We start from the raw sequence: 21,480 nt of genomic DNA on the forward strand, positions 1-21,480 counted from the left end.
GTTTCGGGGTATGACCGGTTCTGCCCCCCTTCCACAGCGCTTTGGGGGAGAGCCAACTCAGTGCCGAGGTTTCCTTAACCAGGTGGGCATTTATTTTGAGTTGCTGCCACATGCCTTTCCTACTGAGAGATCAAAGGTGGGCTTCTTGATCTCGCTGCTCTCGGACAAGGCCTTGGCCTGGGCCAGCCCTTTATGGGAGAACAACAATCCGGTGGTTGCCGAGTTTTCCGGTTTTGTTGCTTCTCTTCGGAAGGTATTCGATGTGCCGGCTCGTGCTGCCTCTGCTGCGAAGCTCCTTATGTCCATCAGACAGGGTTCACGATCCGTAGCTGAATACGCCATTGAGTTTCGTACCCTGGCAGCAGAGGTGGGCTGGAATAATGAGGCTCTGGTCGCTGCTTTCTCTCATGGTCTCTCGGATGCCTTGAAGGATGAGGTTGCAGCTAAGGACCTACCAGTGGAGCTCGAGTCTCTTATTTCTTTCCTGATTTTGATTGACACCAGACTCAGGGAGAGACCTTCATTTAAGGAGAGCCTGCGGAGGTCTTCTAACAGATTGGCGCCTACGTTTGCTGTCCCACCCGTGCCTCCCTCTCCTCCCACGCCTCCTGGGGATGACTTGTCTGGGGGTGAACCCATGCAGCTGGGGTTTGCTCGCCTGTCCGAGGGGGAGAGGGTACTCCGGAGATGCGAGGGCCGATGCATGTACTGTGGTCTCGGTGGGCATTTTCGGTTGGCATGCCCGAACCGTCCGGGAAACGCTCGCACCTGAGATCCTGTCGGGGGCAGATCTTGGGTGGAGTCTCCTCGTCCCCGGTTTCCCGTGTTGACAAACCACTGATTACTGTTGTCCTCTCCTGGGTCGGGGGCTCGGTGACGACCCAGGCGTTGGTGGACTCTGGTGCTGGTGGTTTGTTCATTGATAGTGTGTTCGCTGCCGCCAATTCCATTCCTCTGCAGCCTCGAGGTTCCCCACTGGCTCTTGAGGCGATAGACGGCAGACCCCTTCTGCCGCCACACGTGACTCAGGAGACCCTTCCAGTGGGGATGGCCATTGGTGCCGTTCACAGAGAGTCGGTCTGTCTCCAGGTTATTTCGTCTCCACACTACTCGGTGGTCTTGGGGTACCCCTGGCTCCAGAAGCATAATCCGACTTTCGATTGGAGATCGGCTGAGATCCTCTCGTGGTCACCGCAGTGTGGGGCTAGTTGCATCCATGGGCCTGTCAAGTTGCTGTGTACTTCCTCGGACTCTCTGTTGCCTCCTGAATACGAGGAGTACCGGGATGTATTCGATAAGGTGCGTGCGGTTGCCCTACCTCCGCACCGCCCATACGATTGTGCCATAGAGTTACAACCTGGTGCCGTTCCTCCTCGTGGCAAAGTCTATCCACTGTCGGTAGCGGAGAATGAGGCCATGGAGGAGTATGTCAGGGAGGCGCTTTCACGCGGACACATTCGCAAATCCTCGTCCCCGGCAGGGGCTGGATTTTTCTTTGTGAAAAAGAAGGGCGGTGAGTTGAGGCCTTGCATCGATTACAGGGGTCTCAATCGCATCACGATCAAGAACGCTTACCCGATACCCTTGATTTCCGAACTGTTCGATCGCCTCAAAGGGGCCACGGTCTTTACCAAACTCGACCTGAGGGCGGCATATAACCTGGTAAGGATCAAGGCGGGCGATGAGTGGAAGACCGCGTTTAACACCAGGACCGGTCATTATGAATCCTTGGTTATGCCCTTTGGGTTGTGCAATGCGCCCGCAGTCTTCCAGGAATTCATCAACGATGTTTTCCGTGACCTGTTGCAGCAGTGTGTGGTGGTCTATTTGGATGACATCTTGGTATATTCTGAATCCATGGAGGCCCACATTCTGGATGTCAAACGAGTGTTGCAACGGTTACGAGAGAACAAGCTGTTCGGTAAGCTTGAGAAATGCGAATTTCACCGATCCCAGGTAACCTTCTTAGGTTACATCATTTCCGCTGAGGGGTTCTCCATGGATCCTGAGAAGGTTTCGGCTGTCTTACAGTGGCCCCAGCCCAGTGGTCTTCGTGCCCTGCAGCGCTTTTTGGGCTTCGCCAATTATTATCGGAAGTTCATCAGGGACTTTTCCATGCTAGCCAAGCCTCTCACGGATCTGACCAGGAAGGGCAGTAATCCCCAGGTCTGGCCGCTCGAGGCCATCCGAGCTTTTGAGGCTCTAAAGTCCGCCTTTGTGTCGGCTCCGATTCTGTCGCATCCCAACCCTGGGTTGCCTTTTGTCCTCGAGGTGGACGCGTCTGAGACGGGAGTAGGCGCCCTTCTGTCTCAGCGTAGAACACCAGAGGGTCCTCTGCTTCCTTGTGGGTTTTACTCCCAGAAACTGTCTTCCGCGGAGTGCAACTATCAGATTGGTGACAGGGAGTTATTGGCCATCGTGCAGGCCCTTAAAGAATGGAGGCACTTGCTCGAGGGCTCGGTGGTTCCGGTTCTCATCCTGACGGACCACAAGAATCTGACCTACCTCTCTGAGGCCAAGAGATTGACACCACGTCAGGCCAGATGGGCTCTGTTCTTGTCACGTTTTAATTACGTGGTCTCCTACCTACCCGGTTACAAGAACATCAGAGCGGATGCCTTATCACGGCAGTACTCCGAGCTGTCCGGGGAGGAGTCGATTCTGACTTCGGTCATACCTCCGAATCAGATCCTGGCCGCCATTCGCACCAGCCTGACCTCTCCCCTGGGTGAGCAGATTTTGGCGGCTCAATCTGGTGCTCCCTCTGGGAGACCCAACGGCAGATGTTTTGTGCCTGAGGAGTTGCGCACTCGGTTGTTGCGAACCTACCATAACTCCAAGGCCGCGGGGCATCCTGGAAAGAATCAGCTGTCCTGGGCTGTTTCACGTCTGTTCTGGTGGCCTTCTCTACGTTCCGACATCGCCGCATATGTAGCGGCATGCTCCGTTTGTGCCCAGAGTAAGTCCCCTCGGCACCTTCCGTTGGGCCTTTTGCAACCCATAGCCACCGGGGAGCGTCCATGGTCACACCTGGGGATGGATTTCATTGTGGACCTCCCTGCATCCCGAGGCCATACGGTCATTCTCATGATTGTGGATCGGTTTTCCAAAATGTGCCACTGTGTTCCTCTCAAGAAGTTACCCTCTGCACAAGAGTTGGCCACGATTTTTGCCAGGGAGGTCTTCCGGTTGCACGGTTTGCCCAAGGAGATTGTGTCGGATCGGGGGAGTCAGTTTGTGTCCAGGTTCTGGCGCGCCTTTTGCTCCCAGTTGGGGATTCATCTCTCTTTCTCCTCGGCCTACCACCCTCAGTCCAATGGGGCCGCAGAACGATCCAATCAGGCCTTGGAGCAATTCCTTCGTTGCTATGTCTCCGATCACCAAGACAATTGGGTTGACCTCCTGCCTTGGGCTGAGTTTGCCAGGAACACGGCGGTGAACTCTTCCTCTGGGACGTCTCCCTTCATGGCCAATTATGGGTTCCAACCTGCCGTGTTACCGGAGGTATTCTCTCCCCAGGATATTCCGGCTGTGGAGGATCACCTTTCCGTCCTACGTGCTTCTTGGGTACAGATCCAGAGGTCCCTTGAGGTCTCTGCGCAGCGCCAGAGACTCCAGGCTGATCGCAGACGAGCGCCCGCTCCTTCCTACCAGGTCGGAGACCGCGTATGGTTGTCCACCCGCAACCTCAACCTTCGAGTGCCCACTCCCAAGCTGGCGCCTCGCTTTGTTGGTCCCTTCCGAGTGCTTCGCAGGGTAAACCCGGTAGCCTATGCCCTTGCGCTTCCTCCTGGCATGCGGATCTCCAACGTGTTTCATGTCTCCCTGTTGAAGCCACTGGTGTGTAATCGTTTCACTTCCTCGGTTCCTCGGCCTCGTCCGGTCCAAGTGGGCAATCGTGAGGAGTATGAGGTGAGCAATATCCTGGACTCACGCCTGGTCCGCGGTCGGGTGCAGTTTTTGGTTCATTGCCGTGGTTATGGTCCAGAGGAGCGTTCCTGGGTTCCCTCTGCAGATGTCCATGCTCCTGCCTTGCTCCGAGCCTTCCACGCACGCTTCCCTCAGAAACCGTTCTTTACTCCGCGGAGGAGGGGCCCTTGAGGGGGAGGTACTGTCATGGTCTTACCTTCTTGCTGTTCTCCTTCGTTTGACATGTGCTGGCGGCCATCTTGGTTTCTGGGTTTCTTGTAGCCTCCCACCCTGCGGCTTCTCCTTCCCACTGGGAGGAGCTGGATGCCTAGCTCATATATATAGGAGGTCTGTGGCTTCAGTTCCTTGCTTGGTCCTCCTGTGTTCACATGCTTCTAAGACTGCTGCTGCTTCTGGTTCCTGATCCTGGCTTCGTCTGACTACCCTGCTGGTTCCTGATCCAGGCTTCATCTGACTACCCTGCTGGTTCCCGATCCAGGCTTCGTCTGACTACCCTTCTGGTTCCTGACCTCTGGCTTCGCAAGACCCTGCTTCGGTTTAGCCATCCGTTTGGACTTTTGCCTTACAGCTTGATTTTCAATAAAGCCTACTTATTTCCACTTATCTCTTGTTGTACGTCTGGTTCATGGTTCCATGACAAAGAGCAACTGGATGTTCCACAGCAGTACTGGCAAAATATTCTGTGGACAGATGAAACCAAAGTTGAGTTGTTTGAAAGAAACACACAACACTATGTGTGGAGAAAAAGAGGCACAGCACATCAACATCAAAACCTCATCCCAACTGTGAAGTATGGTGGTGGGGGCATCATGGTTTGGGGCTGCTTTGCTGCGTCAGGGCCTGGACGGATTGCTATCATCGAAGGAAAAATGAATTCCTAAGTTTATCAAGACATTTTGCAGGAGAACTTAAGGCCATCTGTCCACCAGCTGAAGCTCAACAGAAGATGGGTGTTGCAACAGGACAACGATCCAAAGCATAGAAGTAAATCAACAACAGAATGGCTTAAACAGAAGAAAATACGCCTTCTGGAGTGGCCCAGTCAGAGTCCTGACCTCAACCCGATTGAGATGCTGTGGCATGACCTCAAGAAAACGATTTACACCAGACATCCCAAGAATATTGCTGAACTGAAATAGTTCTGTAAAGAGGAATGGTCAAGAATTACTCCTGACCGTTGTGCACGTCTGATCTGCAACTACAGGAAACGTTTGGTTGAAGTTATTGCTGCCAAAGGAGGTTCAACCAGTTATTAAATCCAAGGGTTCACATACTTTTTCCACACGCACTGTGAATGTTTAAATGGTGTGTTCAATAAAAACATGGTAACATTTAATTCTTTGTGTGTTATTAGTTAAAGCAGACTGTGATTGTCTACTGTTGTGACTTAGATGAAAATCCGATCACATTTTATGACAAATTTGTGCAGAAATCCATATCATTCCAAAGGGTTCACATACTTTTTCTTGCAACTGTATATAGTTTTATGGGAAAACATTCATCCAAACTTGTAATTTAATCATTTACATGTCTGCTCATTCCATGCTTAAGAGTCATGTCGGCAGTCCTACTCACTGATTGACAGGCGTTCCTATATGTCAGTTAGTAAGACCGCCCACATGAATCCCTAAGCCCAGAATGAGTAGAGATTTAACATGCTGCCTGCAGATTGCACAGAATTTTCATGGTGATGGATTCTCTTTAAATTGTAAGTGAAGGTAATAATACCGGTATTTTCTTTAATAAATTTAATAAATTGCAAACATCTAACAAAATCTAGGATGCATGAGACTATTGCACATAAGCGCATACAAATACATATTACACATGCAACTATGGAATTCCAAATGAAGATAATGATAATAATGACACACTAAAAACATGATCATATCATATAACAAAAAAGTACTTTATGAGATAATGCAAAACAAGAAAAATTAGGCAATACATTATATACAATAAATGAGAAATCTAATTAAAACTGATGATTACTGAGCTACGATTTTAGAACAGATAAAAATCTAGGAATGGGAAAAATAAATCATTTTATTCAAAGAAGTACCTGGGGCAAAATTGCTCAATTCTCTGCCTAACCTTTTTTTTTCAGCTGGCCAGCTGCTTGCAACAATATTCACCCATGATTTGCACGTAAAACACAAAAAGAATAAAAATAATCAATGCAGAAAAGCAATTTTTTCAGTAAAGATAATACTTAATAGAAAAACTTTACATATGGACGCAATAAAACTAACATATACTATATTTGTTCTGATTTCAATTACTGATATTTAAAACAATTTACGGCAATGGCATAAACATAAAACCAGTTATCTTTATTTGTAGAGTAGATGATATCAAAAAGCGTTAGATACCTGCACAGCTGCCTACATGACGGACTCCTATAGATCGTCCCAAGAAGCAAGTGGCTCTCCTGAGATGACAGGCTGAGGGATAGGTGACATTGTTGTTTCCACACAGCATGTATTCAGATGCAAGAGGCAATGGACATGGAGAGGTGCGACACATGACACAATGGGCACTTCCAGTCTGGTCTACGACACATGAATGAGTCCCTGGGCAAACCACTGTCGAACATGACTCTGGAGGTATATAACATTGACAAAGAGACTATATATTAATTGACAAAAATAACAGATAAGGAGTTTTATCCAGATAAATTGTTTCATATAGTGCCTGGATAAATTAGGGAAGCCCATGGAACTGTTGAGGCTACAGCGGCAATATTGAGGCTACAGCGGCAATATCTCTGATACCATAGGGTAGTTAAAGAGTTAATAGCAACAATTGTGATTATGGTAGTGAAGAGTTAAAAGGGAAACAGTAACCATCCGAAGAAAATGAAAATACTTAAATATTACTTTATTATAAATATATTCCCAAATACCTTTCATTTGTTATAATGGTTTGCTTTTAAACCCACAAGCACTAAGATATTGAACCAGATGCCATTAGATGCAAAATTCTAGTAAATTTGCCACTTAAAAGCGTTGTCTGGGATAATTAAAAATCTCAGACAACCCCCCCCCCCCCCACCCTCAACTGCTTAAAATAAAAAAAACATTATATACTCACCTATCTCTCCCACGCATGTCTGGTACTCCTGCTGCTGTTTGGAGTTGTTTAAGATTTTTAATTATCTTGGACAACCTCCTTAAAGAAAATGCAAATTTTTTTTGTTTTTACTCCAAATAAGTTCAAAATTGTGATGATTTATTTCATAATATATCCTTGCAGATGTCTGAGCTCCATTGTTATGTTGCAGAGCTCAAAATGCCCTGTATAAGCATAGAGCTATAGAAGTTGGACACTCACTTTATGTAGAGGTGTCCCCCTGACTATAAGCTGATTACAGCATGTGACACTGCTCTGACCACCAGCTGTAATCTATCGGCAAACCTGCCAGCATGCGTTCAATACCCTTGCAGTGGCATCAGAGGGAATGAAGTATTATGTGGTGCCCAATGACATGCTGGGTCCTCTATTACAGGGGAATTCTGGCTTCACAATATGGATGGCCTATCCCCAGTATAAACTATTAATATCAGAGGGGGTCTGACTCTCAGCACCTCCACTAATCAGATGTTTGAAGAGACTGTTGGACGTGTATGAGCAAAGTGTCCTCTTTACTGTTTACCTATATGGCCAATATCAGGGCAGTACTGCAGTCAGCAGCCCAGGAAGCCACTTCTGGTCTTTGACATTGGCAGCCTCATTAATATTCACTTTGGTGCAGTGAATATTATTGAAGCTCTATGGCCCTTCCTCTACATGAGTTGAGGGAGGGGTATTCTCCAAACACATTGACTTTTACTAAATAAATTAATTTACAGGTAGTTGTTGGGATTTGAACCCTTGAACCTCTGTATGGCAGGCAGGGGATTTTCTGTGCTTAATAATCCAGTAGAAAATGGATAATCCACGACACTCACCCAACTTGTATATGTTCCACTTTATTAGGTAAAGTACACGATACAGGGAGTAGCACTCAACAGATGCCACCAGTTATACTTAATCCCTGAGATTGGGCAGCTCATGTTCTAATGGCCCAGACCGACAGAAGTGCTGATCCAGGCTGTTTAACCCCTTAGAGTATGCCTGCAGTGTATCCCCAGTGTACTGGTGACTGTCAGTATAGCACTGATAGTATAATACTCTGCTCTTCTCAATTAGTACAGGATATTATAGAAGCGATCAAAAGATCGCCTGTTAAAGCCCCCTTGTGGGACAAATAAATGGTTTCTAAAAGTTTTATGAAATAAAAGTACACCTATTTCCATTGAAGAAAAATGAAAAAATTGTTAAAACGAAATCCCCTTCACATATTTGGTATCGTTGTAAACGTAACAACCCACACTACACAATTATCAAGTAATTTATCCTGTATTGTTAAACACAATAAAAAAAACTGGCAGAATTGCTTTTTTTCTTATTCGCCACAAAAAAAAAGAATAAAAAGCGATCAAAAAGTGTTAAACCCCCCCCCCCAAAAAAAAAATGATACAAATTAAAACAGTTAAAAAATGGTTAAAAAAAAGTCATGGGTCTTTTATTTGGTATCACTGTAATCATACTGACCCAGAAAATATAGATGTCATAATATTTATGTTAAAAAAATGACCACTGCAAAATTTATAACTCAGTGGCAGTGTTGCAGTTTTTTTCCAATTTCCTCCAAAAAAAGAATTTATGAAAATTAATCACAAGATAATGTGTACCCCAAAATGGGTAAACAAAAATGCAAAGCAAAAATAAAAAAAGTTATAGCTCTTGTAATGTGACGAAAATAAAAATAAAATGCTTGGTCATTGAGGCCCAAAACAGGCTGTTCCTTAAGAAGTTAAAAAACACATTATTATTTACACCGTTTACAGATCACCATAAATAATGTGTTTACTATATTGTAAAGGTTATTATGATAGGAATACCATATGTTTTGTGATATTTCATGTCAGACCCATATATTTTTCAGACTTGCACTTAAAATAGATATTAAACCTCCTTTACTAATGAAGTAAAATTTTTAGATGCTTAGTTTATACATAAATTCACATCATCATTTTCAGTTACTATATCATGTGAATCACTGAAAAAGGTGCACCACAATAATATGCGACCGACCATACTGGCTAAACCCTCACGCTAATGTTAAAAGCTTAGACTTTAGTCAATATATTCCAGTCAGGAACATATCGGAGCCCTGCGCACCCCGTCAAGATGTCTCAGTGTGGCGAGGGACCTACCGCTAAACTACCTATCGTGTGTGAACACAGTCTGATAGGTGCTAAGGACCGACTCACAGCCAAACTCCTACATACCTCCATAGTAAGACCACTAATACAATAGGAGGGAGGAGGAGGCTGCGAACCCCACCTATAACAGGCCATGTGACACAGGCTACCAGGTGCACCAGAATGTTACCAATGTTCACACACGATAGGTAGTTTAGCAGTAGGACCCACGCCACACTGAGACCCAGCGGTAGGACCCACTCAGGAATAACCATTCTATCATTATATTTATGTGTTCCCCAGGAAGCCAGTTTCTCCCCTTCCTGTGCAGATGGAAACTACAAGCAGAGTCTGAAGGAAGATCATCATCTGCTGTATTTACGGCCCTCAGCAGCTCTTCATTCCTCTCACTACAGCCTCCTCCTCCACACCAGCATAGAATGCTTAGAAACACTAAGAACCTTTTGACTTCATGTAGTCATATGACCAAAGTCACATGGGTTACAAAATTAGCTATTCTATAAGCTCCTTTATATTAGGAAATTAAAAATAATAATTTTATCAAATAAGTGTTTTAATGTTTGGAAGTCTGAAAACAGGGGTCACATGACCGAGTGACATCACAAGATCATGTCAGGATGATGAGAATACAGATTGCCAGGAGGAGGATCAATGGGTGGGAACAACATTATGGAGGAAACGCCAACCTTCATTTACACTCTCCCCCTTAGGACAGCAGCATTCTGGGACTTGTAGGCAACATTGGAAGGAATTTTGATATAGCAGCAGCCATTATTAACGAATATAGTAGAGCGAAAAGGCAGATAAAGATGGCGGACCAGTACAGAGAATTGAGACTTTTAGCAGGGATGAAGCAACAGTAAGAACGTTTTTGACATACTTGTACACATAGCTTTAGGTAAAAAAACAAAAAACTGATGGGAGTGGTTCTTTAAGTATGTTAAAAAACACGATTGTAATGTTTTTTGCTCTATTATTTTTTAATTATTAACTTTTTAGAAAAACATACCTTTTACCATAAAAGAACAACTGGAGAGATGATATTAAATAAATTGTACTATTTAGTAGCTTTTTTGGCATAGAAAATCCTATCTGCTCATTAGACCAGCTCTACAGAGTAGTGGTAAATCTGCTATTCAGAAGGTCTGGGGTTCAATTCTTAGTGGAGATCTATAAGATAATTTCTTTGATTAAAAGTTATGGCAGAAAAACTGAACAACTATTTTCCAGTTTTTCTTTTATGGTGTGTTTTGATATTACATTTTAGAGCAAAAACCATTACAACAAATGCATTTTTGTAACATATTTATTATTAAATATCACAAAATAGTATTTGGCATTCCTGTAATCATAATAACCCATACAATATAGCGAACACATTAGGCTACTTTCATATCTACATTTTTGCTGGATCCGTCATGGATCAGCAAAAACGCTTCTGTCATGATAATCGGTTGTATTATATCTAAAATAGCAATGACGGATCCGTCTTTAAAACCATTGTAAGTCAATGGGGGATGGATCCGTTTTCTTTTGTGTCAGGGAAAACGGATCCATCTCCATTGACTTACATTGTGAGTCATGATGGATCCGTCTTTCTCCGTATCCCAGGACGCGCTCAAAAACGCTGCCTGCAGTGCTTTTCTGTGCATCATGGGAACACAATGGATTCTGGTGCACTCTGTGCCCTTCAGTTAAGTTTGACAATGAATGGGGACAAAATTGAAACGTTTTCCTCGGCTATTGAGATCCTTTTACAGATTTCAATAGCGGAAAGTGATCAGTAAATTGGCATAAATTAACATTGCAAACATGTTTTTCCTTCATTTCAGCCATAATAAAATTGAGAGAAATTAAAATCTTACTCATGTATGTCAAAATGGCTTGACCCAAAACAAAAGTTATAGCTGTTGTGGTTATGAATGTGAGAAGGGCTGGGGAAGGGTTTGCCTGTGGGCCTTGAAATTCCTGATGGCGGCCCTGTTTACCTGTATGCAGTCTACATAGTAGTAGTAGCGCAGGTTAATTACAGCTTCCTCCCATTCAAGTAAACAGGTCAAAGCTGTAATCACCCTGAAATGCAGCTACTATATAGTGCATATGAACAAGGAAGAAGCTTCTGAACTTGCACAAGCACTGTAGCCCCTTCAAACAGCTGATCAGTGGGGGTGCCGAACAGTAATGGCCAGTTCGTAGTGTCCGCCAACGAACACATGCAGGCTGCCATCTTAACTCACAAGTCCGGCGATGCACAGGTAAGCCCTTACCTGTGCCTCCGCCGCGAGCCAGTCTGAAACAAATGGGGTCACTGGGAACAGCCGCCGGGGGCCTTCATCAGGCTGTTCTCGTAACTGCCTGCTCCTGGTGACTGCATTTGTTTCAGACCGGCTTGCGGCGCAGGCACAGGTAAGGGTTTACCTGTGCATCGCCGGACTTGTGAGTTAAGATGGCAGCCTGCATGTGTTCGTTGGCGAACACTGCAAACTGGCCATCACTGGTGCCGTACGATGGACATCCACTGATCTCAAATTGATCCTGAGGATAGGTCATAAATTTTTGAAGCTGGTATACCCCTTTAACTTAGAATTCCTTAAAAGGGTACACAAATGAGTTTTATGAAACAATAAAACACTATAAAAAAAAGTTGTGTGAAAGAGGTCTTGAACAGAATTAGAACAACATGGCTGTTTTCTCACAAAAACATTGCAACACTCGATACCTTTTGTTATCCTGACTTGGACAAAACAAATGACCCATAGTGTAATCATCAGCGAAAATAAAGGGAATCTGTCACCAGCAACCTCACTATCCAAGTGTTTGCATAGACACATAGCTTCATCTGATGAAATCACAGTTTTTCTTTTGTTGATCCGGTATTCTGTTCCTGAGTTATGATATTTTTTATCAATGTGCAAATTACGCGCCTGCTGCAACAAGGGTGTCACCATTGCTCTTGTTGCATCCAAGCGCCATCAAAGTAGCAAGAGAGTGGCTGGTCACCGCAACAAGAGTAATGGTGACACCCTTGTTGCACCAAATGCCTGAAGTATTGGGAATGGAGCCTCAAATCGACAAAAGAAAAACTGTGATTTAATCAGGTGAACCACAGCTACGTGTCCTATTGAAACAGCTTGATAGGGAGGTTGCTGGTGAGAGGCTCCCTTTAAAGATAATGTAACCAATTATTTAAGTACTAAAGGTAAGAAATACAGAGTCTAGCTTCTTCTTGTAGATTTATTTTTCTAAAACCTTGTTTGCTTTTTGACCCTCCCAGCTTAACAGTGAAGGTGGAGCTCATAATACAACTCCATGCTGCAGTCCTATTAAATAACTGTTAGCTTCCGATGCTTCAAATAAATGCTGTCTGTATGTTTCTTTAAGCCGGAGGAGTTAGGAAGATGTAAGACATGTGTTTGAGCGGACGGACTGTTCCTTCTCCTGCTGCCAAGTGTTTACCCTGATTTCTGCTGCTTTTCTTAAGAATACAAAATGTGTTTCTTCCTTTTTACTTTCCAAGAAAATGCAAAGAAGAAAAAACTTAATAAAATAAAAAACAAATGAATAAAAACATTTCTGTTGGTAGAATAGAGCAAAGGAAACATTGTTGCAATTATGTAAGACTTAGGTCTCACGCATCCTGGTTGAATAAAATCACCCCTTCATTTATATCTCATTATATGCATGCTGCTATATGTCAATGTAGGATCCCATACACTTACGTACAGGGCCGTTTCTTGGGGCGGGCAGGCGGGGCAGCCGCCCGGGGCGCTGTCAGAAGGGGGGCGCCGTTAGGGCACAGCAGGAGATGAGCGCTGCGCATTCATTGTGGAAGCGCTCACTCATCTCCAAAGTCATCTCATCTGTATTGCCGTCCTCGGGACGGCGATACAAATGTCTGTAATGTGGCAGGGCAGGGAGAGGTGTGTCCCCTCCCTGTTCCTCTGATAGGCTGCCAGCACTAAGCCGGCAGCCTATAAGAGGCCGGTGCAGGCGGCGTGATGACGTCATCGCGCCGCCTGAGCTAGCGAGGGACACAGGCCAGAAGAGGCCTGCATCGCATCCTGGAGGAGGTAAGTATAGGTTTATTTTTTTATATGTAAAAATGACAATCCTGGCACATAAGGGGGGCTGCTGGGCTGGCACAGACATAAGGGGGGCTGCTGGCACATAAGGGGGGATACTGGCTACTGGTACATAAGGGTGGCTGCTGACACATAAGGGGGGCTACTGGCACATAAGGGGGTTTGCTGGCACATAAGGGGGGCTTCTGGCACAGACATAAGGGGGGCTGCTGGAACATAAGGGGGGATACTGGCTACTGGCACATAAGGGGGGCTGCTGGCACAGACATAAGGGGGGCTGCTGGGCTGGCACAGACATAAGGGGGGCTTCTGGGCTGGCACAGACATAAGGGGGGCTGCTGGGCTGGCACAGACATAAGGGGGGCTGCTGGCACATAAGGTGGGATACTGGCTACTGGCACATAAGGGGGGCTGCTGGCACATAAGGGGGGCTACTGGCACATAAGGGGGTTTGCTGGCACATAAGGGGGGCTTCTGGCACAGACATAAGGGGGGCTGCTGGCACATAAGGGGGGATACTGGCTACTGGCACATAAGGGGGGCTGCTGGCACAGACATAAGGGGGGCTACTGGCACATAAGGGGGGCTGTTGGCACAGACATAAGGGGGGCTACTGGCACATAAGGGGGGCTTCTGGCACAGACATAAGGGGGCTACTGGCACATAAGGGGGGCTTCTGGCACAGACATAAAGGGGGCTGCTGGCAAATAAGGGGGCTACTGGCACATAAGGGGGGCTTCTGGCACAGACATAAGGGGGGCTGCTGGCACAGACATAAGGGGGCTACTGGCACATAGGGGGGCTACTGGCACTTGATAGGGGGGCTACTGGCACATGATAGGGGGCACTCAGGCTACTGGCACATGATGGTGGGGGGCTCTTATTACTGGCACATGATTGGGGGGCATCTATGGGGGTACATCTTACTGGCACTTGATATGGGGGCACATCTTACTGGTACATGATTGGGGGCATCTATTGGGGCACTTATTACTGGCACATTATTGGGTGGCACTATAGGGACATCTACAGAGGCTAAAAAGAAGGGGTATTTTATATGGGTATTAGCCTAGAGGTTGGACCCTTTTAAAATGTAGCTTTTATTAGTTCAATTAAAAAAGCAAAAATATATAACACCCCATGATAACTGGGTGACCAAATAACATATAACAGGACAGGATATTGCCCAGCTACCACTGTGAATTGGTGAAAAATTAATAAATAAGATAGTGTAAATTCCAGGAGCACTAATGACATTGATGGGAGGTGAGAGGAATGGACAGAGGTTAGGGCCTCATCAACCTCGGCAGGTGGCAGTCCGGATACTATGGGGGAACCTCACCTGTAAGTTTTTTCACCTTGGGACACAAAGACTCAGGCGATCCAGTAAGTGAATACCAATGATGTGTTTATTTATTTATTTTCAGGTGACATCCCTCTTCACCAAGAGAGTCAGTGTGAGTCCTCTTTCCCCATATATGGGCTGCCCTACAGTATCAACCAGGACATAGTATTTATATTTTGCATTACCTACTTAATTATCCTGTTTTGATCCATGATGTTATACATAACAGTTATCATTCCTTAATCGACCCCCTGATGAACCATAGTGGGGAAACGCGTCGGGGTTAAAATCGACATCATTATATGTGTTAAAAAATTCCCAAGGTACAGGGCTGTACAGGGCAAGACAGGGTAGGCACGGGGACAGGGTGATCCCACCATCAGGGTTCATCCCTGGGCAGAGGGCTAATTTAGGGCAGGCACAGGGAGAGAACCATCCCCAGTACCCACAATAAGGTGCCCTAACCTCTGTCCATTTCCCACACCTCCCATCAATGTCATTAGTGCCCCTGGAATTTACACTATCTTATTTATTAATTTTTTCACCAATTCACGGTGGTAGCTGGGCAATATCCTGTCCTGTTATATGTTATTTGGTCACCCAGTTATCATGGGGTGTTATATATTTTTGCTTTTTTAATTGAACTAATAAAAGCTACATTTTAAAAGGGTCCAACCTCTAGGCTAATACTCACTTATACGGACACTTATACTATTATATATATATATATAATTCTTTTTCTCTGTATTTTATATGGGGGCTCTGTATAGGGGCATTTTATACTGGGACACATTATGGTGGGTACTATGGGGAAGGGGGAGAGGAGCACTATGGGGTCATCTATGGGGGCACTGAGAAGGGGTATTTTATATTTGCACATTATCAACTGGGGGCATTACAAGGGGGTATGTTTTGCACATTATAAGGAGAATTATTACTACTGGGGGGCAATTATGGTGGGCTTTATTACTCCCCCATGGTATGACCCCCTAGTAGCAGAACCAGCCTCTCCCTGCTCTGCTATCCCTCTGCCCCTTAATCCTTATTATGAAATCTTTCTCATTAGGATAAAACACATCAGCTCCGCCGAGCCCCCGGCCAAAGTGTTGAAGTGGCGTCCGAGATCCCCAAGGGCCAAGCCAAGTAATTGTAAGTTTTCATGTGAAATATGTTTATTTTATACACACATAGCATACACTGTGCGACACAATATACAGCATACCGCTACACTGTGTAGGGGTTAGGCTCCATTCACACGTCCGCAAAATGGGTCTGCATGCGTTCCGCAATTTTGGACCTAATATAAAGGCTGGGGGGTTTTGACACTCGCCCTGAGAGAAATTTTACCTGGAAACTGCACTGCTTAGGTATTTCTAGCTATGCTGTCCTTAAAAAAGTACTCCCACTAGACATAAGCAAATCTATTTGTTCATTAGAGTCCTTGAGCAGTGAGGGGCAGTCCCCACGGCTGAAAAGGCTCTCCCTTCCACTGATTGACAAGGCCAGACATCTTACTTGCTCTGAATAGTGGCTCTACTGCTGCTATCGAAGCAATGACTGTGCATGTGCAGTACTCTTCTGGGTAGCGGCACCTGCACTGGCCCCTTGACTCTCCTCTAATTCTTGGCTGAATTCTAAACTATATCTTCTCTGAAACACTGCAGCATGTCAGAGTAAAACCATAGCTGTTTGTAACCAGGGATGCTCTTTCTGCAACTGCTGGGCCATTTGGACTTTGATTGACAGGGTCAGATGTGATGACAGTTTCACCACCTGGCCCTGTCAAGGGGAGAGGGTGTGGCAGTTGCAGAGAGAGCAGAGCCTCTAAGTGTAAAGGCAATGCTCCCGTTGCCCCTAGAGGCTCATTTGCATATATTAAAACATCATTTTTCTCAGCAATATGGGCACATATGAACATGGGACCAACACAGATGCCTTCAGCTGCCAAGAGCACATGTAACAGGTCAGCCAGTTTCATAGATACAAAACTGCTGCCAGATACCCTTTAATGACAACGGCTTCTTTGCTGCTTTACTGTAATTTGACAAGAATGTTTTAGTGTTTTAATTTTCTTTGCACATTTCCCCTACACACACAAGAAATATATAGATTAAATGCTAACCCATAATGGTATATAAATACCATATAAAATATAATTTGGCATGCAAAAAATAGATCTCAAATCGACAACAAAAAGAAGAAAAAAGCTATATATTTTGGAACGCTGTGCCGCTATTACGCAACAGCCAACTATATAAGTAAACTACTGCAATGTACTTTGTTTTACTGATTATGAATACTGTTTTCCTACTAAATATAAAAATAATACAATTTTTCTATGAGGATATCATGTTTTTGGGTAAGTGAGCTGTTCTATGTCTGCATCGAATGTTCTTCACACAATAAGCACTTTATGCACCTGCCCAACAACATAGTTTCTGAAATTGTTTTCAAATGTTGGCAAGTATGCTTTGACAAACAGTGCTGCCAACTTAATCTGTATATATCAGCGTCTGTTTGGCAGCATGGCGAGTGGAGCATAGTCATGTGATCATGCTCAACGCACTACTGAGTGAAGTAGAACATGTCTTTAATAGCAGGCTAAATTGCTCTATCTCTCATGTAAATACTGGCAAGGGCAGGGACGTAACTCCAGGGGATGAAGAGGTAGCAGCCACACCCAGGCCCTGTGCCTAAGGGCACTACTATGCCACGTGATAAGACACCAGTATTAAAAATGTCCCATGATAGGTAGGCCCTGTCAAGGGGAGAGGGTGTGGCAGTTGCAGAGAGAGCAGAGCCTCTAAGTGTAAAGGCAATGCCCCCGTTGCTCCTAGAGGAAAAAAGGACAATGCAGCAGAACTCTGCAAACACAAATAAAGTACAATAATGCCATAATTATAGAAAACATTCTGGTGCTAATGCTACACTTATTTAGCAAATGTAAGAATCTTGCCAAATACATTTTGTACAAAATGATTTGGGCCCATCTGCCAAACATCAAGGCGATCTCCATCAGATGGGAATCTAACACTGAATCCTACCTGTTATGTGCCATAATGGCCACCATAAAATTCAGGGAGTGCAGGTTCCTCATGCATGCTGGGTCCACTCTGCTTTTTACCATTTTTGGTGCCATAACGGCCTCCATTAAATCCAGGGAACGCAGGTGCCAACATGCATGCTGAGCCCACTCTATACCTCTCCTGGTGCCAAATGGCATCCAATAAATACGTTGAGAGCAGACTATAGCTTTATACTTACTCTAATTAAAATCAGCCTATGGGGCAGAAAGGCTGGTCAGGGGTGCAAGACCAAATGGAGTCAGACACACCTCCAGCTCCAATACAACTACAAAAAAAGGGGGTCAGTCAGCACATCCCAATGTGCAGGTGCACGTTGCTATGGCTAGAAACATACAGGAAAAAAAGGACAATGCAGCAGCACTCTGCAAACACAAATAAAGTACAATAATGCCACAGATATAGGTTTGGGCACCCCTGGTCAAAATTACTATTAGTGTGGACAGGTAAGCAAGCTGAAGATTAAATGCTCTCCAAAGGCCATAAAGTTAAAGATTACATATTTTCTTTGTATTTTAAGCAAAAACATTTATTTTTCATCTTTTCCATTAAAAAGGGAATAGGGCTCAAAGCAAAAGTTTGGGCACCCTGCATGGTCAGTACCTAGTAGCACCTCTTTAGCAAGTGTCGCAGCTTGTAAACACTTTTTTTAGCCAGCCAATAGTCTTTCAATTCTTGTTTGAAGGATTTTCATCCATTCTTCCTTGCAAAAGTCTTCCAGTTCTGTGAGATTCCTGGACCGTCTTGCATGCACTGCTCTTTTGAGGTCTATCCACAGATTTTCAATGATGTTCAGCTCACGAGACTGTGAGGGCCATCAGCTGAGGTAGTCTATTGTGGATTGAGGTAGTCTATTGTGGATTTTGAGTTGTGTTTAGGATTATTATCCATTTGTAGAAGCCATCCTTTTCAACGTCAGCTTTTTTACAGTTGGTGTTATGTTTGCTTTCACAATTTGCTGGCATTTCATTAAATATATTCTTCCCTCTACCTGTGAAATGTTCTCTGTGCCATTGGCTGCAACATAACCACAAAGCATGATTGATCCACCCCTATGCTTAATGGTTGAAGAGATGTTCCTTTTATAAAATCCTGTATTTTAACCTCATCGGTCCACAGGACTTGTTTCCAAAATACATCGCACTTGTTTAGATTTTCTTTTGCAAACTTCTGATGCAGAATTTTGTGTTGAGGATGCAGAAGATGTTTTCTTCTGATGAAGTCCATATTTTTGCAAGTGTCGCTGAACAGTAGAACAATGTACCACAACATTAGAAGGTCTTTTGCAGCTAAGCAGGGGTTCTGATTTGCATTTCTAGCAATCTTACGAGTAGCTGTCTCTGAAGTTAGGGCTACACAGCGACACTGGTCACGGCAACACCTGTCGCAGCCAGGATCGCTGAGTAGAGGTGATCCTATAGTAATGAATAGGAACGCTGTGGCAGTTGCAATAAATCTAGCTATGTTGGATTTCTTGCCACTGCACAGCGATCCCACTCATTTCTATAGGATCACCGCTACTCAGCGATCCTGGCCACGACAGGTGTCATGCGACCAGTTTTGCGTTGTAGTCCTAGCCTTCGTATTCCAGACCTTGACCTCCACTTTTCTTGTTAACTGCCCTTTCTTAATTGCATTTCAAACGGAGGAAATGGCAACCTGAAACTACCTCAAAAGGCGCAAGCTGAAGGTTTTACCATGGCTCTCACAGTCCCCTGATCTGAACATTGAAAATCTATGGATAGACCTCAAAAGAGCAGTGCATGAAAATGGCTGGAAGACTTTTGTAAGGCAGAATGGATGAAAATCCCTCAAACAAGAATTGAAAGACTACTAGGTACTAACCATGCAGGGTGCCCATAGTTTTGCTTTTTTGTCATTTTAAAATCTAAAAGATGAAAATAAAAAATAGTTTTTGCTTAAAATAAAAAGGGAACGTGTCATCTTTAACTTTATGCTTTTTGGAGATCAGTTCATCTTCAACTTGCTTACCTGTTCACAGTAACAGAAATTTTGACGATGGAGGCTAATTATGCTTACATCCCAAGAAACAATCCCATCGGAGGGATTGTCTGTCTCAATATTCAATATTACCTATGTTTTTGTCATGGGCTATTCAAATTGGGTTAGCCAACAAAAATCTAATGCCTTGAGCAGAAGTGGAAAACAGGAAAAATAAAATAGAGCAATCCAAGAGCATCTTGTCCTGTCGTTGGAAAATAACTGTACAGTACACATATTACAGATACAGTATGGTTCATATATCACTGCTAAACAGCAAGTAAATACCGATATATATTACAGGCTGATAGCTCTACAGTGCAAATATCACAAGTAGAAAGCAGTACAGCATTAAGTGTTAAGAGTAGCATATTACTTATATCCCATGTAGCTACTAGAACTGTAATGTAAGCTGTATTCTACTGTATAGACTGAATAATGAGGGATACTGGGCATTTCAACGTGTGGGAAGAAATTTAGAGTTACACTGTTTAATATGTATTGTATTACTACCGTATATGCTGCATGGGCTTCAGAAATGTAGTACTACTAAATGGGTATGACTACAAGGGAAACATTTAATGCATACTATCTTGCAAAAAAAAGAATAGTAATTATACTATACAAGATTCAAGTTAAATTATCATGAAAAACACAAAACAGGGTGATATAAATATAAATTGTGCCTAAAATTAATTTCTATCTAGAACAGTATAATGACAAGCAGCTCTTAACATCTGGTCTTCATTGCAAGACTTTCATAGCAGAGCACTATGACAGGTTTACATGTTCGGCAAAAAAGCCTTTGAGGTTATGATTAAGGCTTTTTAGCCAAAACATGTAAACCTGTCAAACTAAAGATATTACTAATCACTGATAACTTAATCACATGTGGTGTTGGAAGATTGTTGCCTTGAATAGCAGCATGAAAGGTAAAAGAAAATTACAGCTACCTTCATAAATGATTTGTTTAAAGAATGTTGGTGCAAACCGGAAAACCCTTTTAATGGTATCTCTCTATCTAAAATTGCAATTGCAGTCCAGTCAATAGGGAAAAAGAGTTAGTAAATGCAGTGTAAAGTGATCCTGTCACCACATAATGCCATACAATCTGTAGGCAGCATGTTATAGAGCAGGAGAAGCTGAGCAGATTGATATATACAGTCATGGCCGCAAGTGTTGGCACCCCTGATATTATTTCAGAAAATTAAGTATTTCTCCCAGAAAATTATTGAAATTACACGTTTTGTTATACACATGTTTATTTCCTTTGTGTGTACTGGAACAACACAAAAAGCAGAGAAAAAAAGCCAAAAATGCTTAAATAAATAATACACACAAAAAAAATGGTCCGGACAAATTTACTTGCATCCTCAACTTAATATTTGCTTGCACACCCTTTGGAAGAAATAACTGAAATCATTTGTTTCCTATAACCAACAAAGCTTCTTACACCTCTCAACTGGAATTTTCGACCACTCTTCTTTTGCAAACTGCTCCAGGTCTCTCATGTTTGAGGGGTGCCTTCTCACAACAGCAACTTATAAGATTTCTCCACAATTGTTCAATGGGATTTAGATCCGGACCTTGCTGGCCACTTCAGAACTCTCCAGCGCTTTGTTCCCATTCATTTCTGGGTGCTTCTTGAAGTATATTTGGAGTCATTGTCCTGCTGGAAGACCCATGACCTAGGACGCAAACCAGGCTTTCTGACATTGGGCCCTACATTGCAACCCCAAATCCTTTGGTAATCTTCAGATTTCATGATG

At 44.0% G+C, this 21,480-nt stretch overlaps 1 protein-coding gene across 1 annotated transcript in view; it reads right to left on the minus strand.

Annotated features, from left to right (window-relative positions):
- FSTL3 (follistatin like 3) overlaps positions 1-21,480 on the minus strand; it is an 87,954-nt gene that overhangs the window by 12,895 nt on the left and 53,579 nt on the right. The window contains exon 4 of the mRNA XM_044284474.1: positions 6,303-6,530. Coding sequence (XP_044140409.1) covers positions 6,303-6,530 — 228 coding nt within the window. The remainder of the gene's footprint in view (positions 1-6,302; positions 6,531-21,480) is intronic.

The sequence above is a fragment of the Bufo gargarizans genome, chromosome 1, assembly GCF_014858855.1.
Source record: "Bufo gargarizans isolate SCDJY-AF-19 chromosome 1, ASM1485885v1, whole genome shotgun sequence".
In the NCBI taxonomy this organism is placed as follows: domain Eukaryota; kingdom Metazoa; phylum Chordata; class Amphibia; order Anura; family Bufonidae; genus Bufo; species Bufo gargarizans.